This window comes from Mus caroli, chromosome 2, assembly GCF_900094665.2.
Source record: "Mus caroli chromosome 2, CAROLI_EIJ_v1.1, whole genome shotgun sequence".
Taxonomy (NCBI): domain Eukaryota; kingdom Metazoa; phylum Chordata; class Mammalia; order Rodentia; family Muridae; genus Mus; species Mus caroli.
In genome coordinates this window covers 162,381,774-162,390,584 of record NC_034571.1, presented here as the reverse complement: position 1 = coordinate 162,390,584, position 8,811 = coordinate 162,381,774, and the positions used below count along the sequence as shown (strand labels likewise).

At 48.1% G+C, this 8,811-nt stretch overlaps 1 protein-coding gene across 1 annotated transcript in view; it reads left to right on the top strand.

The window, feature by feature from the left end:
- Bcas1 (breast carcinoma amplified sequence 1) overlaps window positions 1-8,811 on the top strand; it is a 72,794-nt gene that overhangs the window by 1,343 nt on the left and 62,640 nt on the right. Inside the window, exon 2 of the mRNA XM_029468981.1 lies at window positions 710-788. Coding sequence (XP_029324841.1) covers window positions 710-788 — 79 coding nt within the window. The remainder of the gene's footprint in view (window positions 1-709; window positions 789-8,811) is intronic.

Sequence of the window (8,811 nt, the reverse complement as noted above, 5' to 3'; positions counted from 1 at the left end):
GAAAGAAAGAAAGAAAGAAAGAAAGAAAGAAAGAAAGAAAGAAAGAAAGAAAGAAAGAAAGAAAGAAGAAAAGCCAGACTGTATATACCTATCCTGAGTAGGTCAAGAGAGGCAGGTCCGTGCAGCTGACAAGCCAGCTACTTTAGATACTTGGTGAGTTCCAAGCCACCGTCTCAAAACAGGTGGGTGTAACCAGAGGCACAACACACGAAGTTGCCCTCTCAACTCCAGAAGCATGCATACACATGTATACATGTGCAAACTTACATGGGCATCTACATACACACAAACACACAGAGTAAGCCTGGTGTATTTGACAGTTGAGTTCATAAAGGGCTTGGCTAATGGCTGTATTCATGTGGCCAAGACAGACAAGTGAAGCTATTCTGGCAGACCCTGAATCTCCATGTTAAACTCTTACTCCGTTCCTTAGGAGACAGCGCCCCCTTTGGTCGGATCTGTGTTGCAGGGATTTGCCTGCTGGTGTGTGTGAGACTGGCAAGATGAACCATGATCCCCGGGGTGCTCTTATGATCACAGGGATCAGGCTTGAGAGAGTCATTTTGCTACTGGAAGGCCAGATAGGAAGCTGGCAGTTTCTACAAACACAGCCTTTAGATTTGACTCTGGAAGGTGCTCCTGTAGCCTTGAGGCTCTCTCGTGAGTTCCTCCCATGACCTGACCACTGAAACGGTCTGTTCTGTTGCAGGTGACGTCAGACAATGAGTGTGTTCAGAATGGGAACCCAGTGGTGCTGTCCACTCATGTTATTCAACACTATGAGGAAGGTCAGTGCTATGTGTGAAACCACTCTGCTGCAGGGTGGGGGCCCTCTGGACCTATGTACAGTGAACAGAGGAAGCGGGAGCCACAGGCTTTCCTCGAAAGCTTTCGTATTTATTCCCCAGGGTGGCAGAAACCCTGGGCCCACACTGGGTGCTTATACGCTGGAAGCTGCCTGTCCTATGGGGTTAGAGCCAGAATCTACGTGTCATCAAGGTGTCTCCTGTACGTTCTGGGGAAGACCTGATTCAGGCTGTCCTGACTCAAGGATGGCTGGCTTCCCCCTGTATCTGCACAGCATCTCCCTCTACGTGGGTCGATCTGTAGACCTGAAGTCCCACTGTCATGAGGAAACAGTTATACTGTATCAGGGCCCACTCTGAGGACCTCATCTTGGTCATCTGTAAGACTGTCTCCAAATGTGGTCACTCTCACAGGGGTTAGAACCTAGGATCTTTGGGGAGATAGAATTCAAGCCATGATAACACTCATGTGATATATGGGGCAGCTGGGCAGGCCTTTTCAGTGGAAAAGATGAAACAATTGAGCAAGAGCCAAGAACCTGACTTAGGGGGTCAACATACCTAACTTAGAGCCCCTGCTTGGCAGCTCATTGGCTATATGACTTGGCATATGTCACATGACACAAGCAAGGTGTGAGTCTTTTGCAGTTGATGACCATGTAATGATCAACCCAGCTGTGCCTTCCTGCTGGTGCAGGGTTCCTTCCCTGTGTGACTATGGAGAACTGGAAGACACAAAACCTCAGACACCCCATAGATCATAGACTTAGAGGACAAGCCTTTCTACACACTTCTAGTCCAGACCCAATCAATTATACATACAGAAAGATGGGCTGTTGTGGGGCTGGAGAGATGGCTCATTGGTTAAGAACACCTGCTGTTCTTCCACAGGATATGGGTTCAATGCCTGACACTCACATAGTGATTCAGAACCGCCTTTGAAGCCAGTCCTGAGCATCCGGTGCCTTCCTCGGGCCTCCACATGTTCCCGCATGCCTGTAGCATACATGAACTCACACGGTCACACACGCATGCACATTTAAAAGAAAAGCCATTGTACTTTTCCACTTCATACGTTGTCAGTTACAAAAATGCCACAGCCCCGCCGCTATCTGGCAATCCCTTTCCACCAGGTAAGGTGGGAGGAAGTCAGCTGCCCAGCTCACCTGTGCCACTAATAAGCAAAAAGAGATGCCACTAAGCCCAGAGATCCCAGGAATGAAAGTCAAAGGGGCTTTTAACCATCGTGGAAGACAATTGTTCTCTAGTCTGGTTTTGTTTTGTTTTTGCAAAAGTGCTTACACACAGGAGCTGCAAGGCACGGATTCAACTAAAGCCAAGCTGTCTGAGTGGAGATAACGCAGCCGCCATTGAATTAACGTTCTGTTCCTCAATCATCAAGCTGTGCTTTAAAAGACACATCTGTTCTCCAGGGAGACACCTGAGTCACCTACACTCTTAATCACACTTGAAGTTTGGGCAGGAGCCAAAGGAGGCAGGGAGTGAGTGTTGGGAACAGCGGAGGGGTGGGGTGGGCAGGGAGGATGCCCTGGTCACACAGGTGGCTACTGGGACTCTGGAGGTGATGCAATCGTCACTCGGAGGATCTTCTCTGTTATCCTATCATAGAGATGTGTGTGGCTTACGTCTGGGCTCATGTGAAAAGACTAAGAGTTTTTATCCCTTCATCTGGACAGTTAGGGGATCTCGGAGCTGATCCGCACCCTCACTGAGGATGTATGTATCAGGATGGAATGGGTATCTTCAAGGTGTGGTCATGAAGGCACAGAGCATCGCAAGTGAGGGGGGTGGTGGTGGGGGTGATGTGCAAAAAACCGATATTCTTCCTCCTCCCAGATGGTGTCACCCTGGGACCCGTGAACATGACACCTTACCTGTGGGTGGCCAGAGAAGGCTTTGTGGGTGGGTGAGATGGATATGCTCCTGACCTATTCGTGAAGGTCTTATGTCACCCAAAAGGTCACTATAAAGAAAGAAGCAAGGGGGATGGAGTGGGAAAAGAGGAAGTGACATTGGGAACAGATGTTAGAGGGAGGGAAGGAGGGAGGGACGGAAGGATGGAGAGGGAGATGGGGAGAAGCTTGAAGATGGGCACTGCTAGGCTTTACTGTGGAGAAGGGGGACCATAAGCTAAGTAGCACACAGCCTTGGAACAGGCATGGAAATTTCTAGAAGCTGTCCCACTTTTACCGTCTGACCTTCTGAGCTCTAAGATACCCATGTTGTGTTAAGCCCCGGAATTTGTAGTCATTCAGTCCCACATTGCATGCCCACATTTTGATCTAACCAACTTGAGTTGGGAGTGGGGTGGTGGGGCAGGGCACAGCCAGCAGGGGTAGCTCTGCCGCTTGCTAATTGTATAAATGGAATTGGCACTGTCCAAGATTTGCCGGTAAGATGGCAGCGATGCCATTTTCTCTGGCCAGAAGGGGTCTGTAAGAACCGCAGCTCTGAAGCAGGGGCCAACTACAGGACACATAGACTATGCCGCCATACCTGAGTCACTGTAGCTCCGGGCGAATCCATCTTACCTGGCCAGGTTTCCACTCCTGATTATTTCATTCCTAAAACTTCACAGATCTTTGGGGAAATGAAAGCGCCCCAATTCCCTCTTTCTTTGATTCTGTTCTAGTAAGTTTATCCTCTTTAAAAGACAAAAGTCTCCATCCTTATGGCGGATGGATGGCAGAGCCCAAAACGTGACTGATCTGCCAAAGCGCATCTTCTTCTCCCACCCCACCCCCGAAGCTGATGCCTGTCTGTCGCACACAGACAAGGAGTGTCTTAGAATTGATACCTTCCCTTTCATCCCTCGTCAACTGTTCTTAAAGAAGGAACTGTCTAATTTTGCACCCTTGAAGTACGTGTGTGTGTGTGTGTGTGTGTGTGTGTGTGTGTGTGTGTGTGTGTGTGTGTAGAATGAGCTCAGCGAACTGAAAATTCTCTACTCAAGTGAAAAAGGTTTCTGCTGGTGATACAGAGAGTGAGAATTTGCCAGTTTTGATCCCTGAGGAATTGTTTCAGACAATGCCCTAAATCATAGCTGCCTGATAGTGGAAAAAATTGATGGCCCCTGGGGCAGACACTAATATCTGTTTTTTCTGAGCAGCTATGACCTGCTCTCTCCGCTTTTGTTTGGGGTTTTGTTGCTGTAGCTCATTCTGACCATGAAGTCGTTCTTCCTGCCTCATCCTACCTTAGCTGGGCTACAGGCCCCACACAGGCTACTCTACATTTTAGAAATGCCTCCATGAGTTGAAAGAAAGTCTGAAAGGGGGTTGGGGATCAGTAAAGTACTGGAGTTGGGAAAGTTGATCCTCAGAATTCAAGTTAAAAAGAGAGAGAGAGAGAGAGAGAGAGAGAGAGAGAGAGAGAGAGAGAGAGAGAGAGAGAGAGAGAGAGAAACTGGCCTAATGTCATCTGCTTATAAGCCCAGCACTGGAGAAAAGAGCTCTCTGGCCAGTCGGTCTAGCCTGCTTGGCAAGTCTCCAGCCAGGGACAGTGAGATCCTGTCTCAGAGCAAGATAGGTAACACCAGGGAAGTGACGCCCAAGGTTGGCCTCTAGTTTGCACGCAAGTTCACACCCACACACACTCACCGCCTCACATATATCTAGACACCCATGAACATACACATACACATGAGGTTAAATAAGCTGTTTAGGTTTTAGAAGTCTCTGGGAGCAAAGGGCTGGTTGTCATCTAACACATCCCAAGCTCAGCACAAGCAATGTACTCAAGGCCTAGACCAGCACAGCTTTCTCCAGACTTCTGGGAGATCCTGATGCCTTGGAAATGCAAGGCTGGCTGAGGAGCAGCTGGAGGCTCCGTGAGACACGGAAGTTGGATGGAGCTAGAAATGTCCTGTCTCCACACCTCTATGGGTAGCTACTGGGAGGAGCCAATAAGAGATTGGAGGTTCTCCAGGGACAGCCTCCAGTTAAGGTTTTCACTTAGAATGCCCCACCACCCGCCACTCAACACATCTGCAAGTATGTTCTGGCCAAACACACTACACAGCCGACCCTAGAGTTGGCCACCTCTGCTGCTGTGTTTACATCACTACTCCATAGGTCTCAAAAGACAGCTTTCAAAAAATCCATCCCCATCGTCTTAACCACTACCAGCAACATCATCGCAATAATTATCAACCTCACCATCTCTATCAGCCAACATCACCACCATCATCATAATCATCACCGTTATTGAAGATTTCTTTCATCTGCTTTGAATCCTGTATCTCTTTTCTATGTCTTTCTTTTCCTTTCTTCTTCATTTCATGCATATGCATGTGTGCATGTAGGTTGGCACGTATATGCATGTGCGAGTGTGTGTGTGTGTGTGTGTGTGTGTAGGACTTGGGTTGATGTCAGTAGTCATCCTTCACTTCTCTTCCATGTTATTCTTCAAGGCATGGTCTCTCAGTCAAACCCTGACCTCACCAGTATGGCTTGCATCACTGCCCAGCTTGCTCTGGGAACCCCTAGGTCTCCACTCTGCAAGGCAGGGCTGAATTACAGGCAGGCTGTCATGTTCACCTAGCATTTGTGTGGGTTCTTGAGGTCTGAATCGAACTCCCTTGCTTGCAGTGAAACACTTTAAATGCTGAGCTCTTTCCCCAGCTCGGTCTGTACATTTTAGCAGCCTGATCTGAGCAGAGCCAGTTCACTGAGACCGTAATCATTTTGAGCAATGTATATAACGAAGTCAAGGCTGAGCTGGAACATAATGTCTCCACTTCTGATTTCAAGGACTCTTAGATCCCATTCCAAATATCCCTCTTCAATGTGCCTGGATTGTTTCACGTTTTCAGAGTTCACCTCGCTGTGGCAAGCATCTGTGGTTCATTATTTTCCTTTAAGATGATAGCAGCCCATTCCACAAAGGCCACATTTTCTTGACTCACTCATAAGTGAACAGACGCGTTGACTGTGGTTGTTTACACTCCAGCACTTATAAATACCACGTCCCTGTGCATGGTGAGCTATTTTTTGTATGTTTTGGTGCTCTTGGGCATGTCTATTTAGAAACAGAACTGTGGACCATATGCTGGCTCAATGCCCACCTTTCAGAGGGGCTCCTTAACTGCTTTCCAAAGCAACTGTCCCACTTCACATCCCTGCCAGTGAGGCACATAAATTCCAGTTGCTCAGCATCCTCACCAGCGCTGCCTACTTCCTACCTGCTTTGTTACACCATTCATTCAGTGGGTGTGGAGTGGAGCTGTGCTGTGATTCTAACTGCATTTCCACAGTGACAATGACACTAACCATCCTTGGATGTGCTCAGTGACCATCTACATTTGGAATAGTGATGCCACTCTAATCTGATGGCTTCACTGCCCCCTGGTCCCCTGGTCTCTTGCCTCATACCACCTCCTTGATAATCTTCCCCAGAATCCCAAACTAACACACTAACTTTGGCAGTCTCCTATATATTGATAATTGGTAGGTGTGGCTTGTTGGAGGAAGTGTGTCACTGTGGGCTTTGAGACCCTCCTCCTAGCTTCTTGCAAGACAGTCTTCTCCTGTTTGCCTTTGGAACAAGATATAGAACTCTCAGTTCCTCCAGCACCATGTGTGCCTGGGTAATGTCATGCTTCCCACCATTATGATAATGGACTGGGCCTCTGAACCTGTAAGCCAGACCCAATTAAATGTTGTCCTTATAAGAGTTGCCTTGGTCATGGTGTATGTTCACAGCAGTGAAACCCTAACTAAGACAGGGGAAATGAAAGAAACAATGTAGAAGCTTCTAGAATATTCATGGATAAGGTAGTGTGGTGTGTGTGTGTGTGTGTGTGTGTAGATAGATAGATAGATAGACAGACAGACAGACAGACAGACAGACAGACAGAGAAGGTGGATGTCACCTGAGGCACAACACCTGATACTGTCTTCTTCTGGCCTTTCACACCCACTCACAATAATAAACACAGCCACCATGTCCAAATACCAAGAATGTTTGAGGATCCACATCAGTTTGCAGATGTTAGTTTGTGAAAAGGGTGGAAGGCAGAGACAGGAAGGAAAATGGCTGTGAGAGTCATCAAATCTGGTAGAAAGGCATGTCAGATGCATCTTACCACCTGATTTAAACAAAAACAAAAAAACAAGCAAAACCCCCACGACTAACTCAGCCATCTGCTGTCTTTGAGTGGCAGTGCTGGAGCAGGTGGCTTTGCACTTGAAGTAGCCCTGTGTACTCCATGGTTTTGCAAAGTATATACACACACTAGGAAGGTGGAGAGAAGGGAAGACAGAGTGGACGGTGTGATGTCGCTACCCCGGTGTTACCCACGGGAACTGAGCTTCATTGTGGCCTCTTCAAAATGTTCTGGGCAACACAGGGTTAATAGTCCATTCAGATCCCATGACATCACTCAACATCCAGGCAAATCAAGCTGGTAATCAAGACTCCATCCCTCACATCCAAAGCCCCCACTGTTGTTTGTGCTAGGGTTTCCTGGCCAAGACATTTTGGCTCTTGAGAGCAGAGAAGAAAGCTTGAAATCTGAGCCATGAGTGAAGGTTCCGAGTCTCCCATCTTCCTCCAAGCCACAGCGATCGGCACCAGGAACCCTGACACTTCAGAACAACAAAGGCATCTGCCCAGCGTGGAAAGCCACTGTTTGAAGTGTCACTTGACTCCTGCTATTCAACCCGACCCTACCCAATCCAACCTGCAGAGGGCCATTACTGTACACCCTCCAAGGTCTTTATCTCTTTTCCCAAGGGATTCCCGTAGCCCTTTGATATTTAAATAGAATGCTCTTTTGAAGAACTCAACATCTGCCTCCCTCCCTCTCTAACAAACTGCTACATTTGGATCCTGATGCGACATCAACTGTGTGCCTGATCCAAGAATTTTACCCATGCAAACTCCCATAATTCTACACTCCCATTGCATCTTCAGGATTTGTAACAGCTCCCCCTTGTGATTGCTGAACGCTGTATGGGCACTTTGTGATTTATTCTGATAGATCAGGATATCAGTGTATCAGGATGTCAGTGTAAAGCAAGGTTGTGTAGGAAGTGATGTTGGAGGGACTGGAGAGATGGGGATGTGCTTGCTGTGCAAACATGAGGGCTTGAGTTTGGATCCCCAGCACTTACTTCACACACACACACACACACACACACACACACACACACACACACACACTAATGGTGCTTGTGGGGAGACCAGGCATCGTGAGCAGACAAAGTAGGCATCGTGAGCAGACAAAGTAGGCATCGTGAGCAGACAGAGTAGGCATCGTGAACAGACAGAGGCTTCGGAAGCACTTTGTTGGCAGAGTGAAGACGGGGAGTCTCAGATTTCCTTTTGAAAACTTCTGGGAGACCTGAGACAGTGAGTCTCAGGAACAGAGGAGCCTGTCCCCAGCAGCTTGTTACAGGGTGCCTGTTCTGCTGTAAGCATCCCGGTCTTCTCCTGAGTGCCTGCAGGGCTCGGCTCTGTGCCTGACCCTCGTAACCAGACTTGGCCTTACTGAAAGGCATTCCTAAGGCATTCGGGGCTGTAGATTGACATTCTAAGCCTCCGTTCACTTGGGGCTTAGATATAGTGGGGAGCAAACAAGGAGTTCCAGTAGTTGCCTCTTTTCATGTGGGGGTCCACTCTAGGACCCCCAGTGGTTGCCTACAATGCGCGACATTACTGAACTTGTCATGCTCCGTGTTGTTTCCCATCCATTTGTGCCTGCGATAATGTTTATGGGCCAGCAAGATGGCATAGCAAGTGCTTGCCGCCAAGCCGATGACCTAAGTTCAACACCTGGAACCCACATGGTGGTAGGAGAGAACGGAGTCCTGCGAGTTGTCCTCTAACATTCACACACATGCCAGGGCTCCCTCCCCCACCCCGTCCGGCATCCATAATAAATAAGTAGAAGTTTAGTAAGAAATCCGCCCCCCCCCAAAAGAAAAGACTAGAAGAAAAATCTAAACCAACAAGTATACACGTCATGGTAGACAAAAGGAAA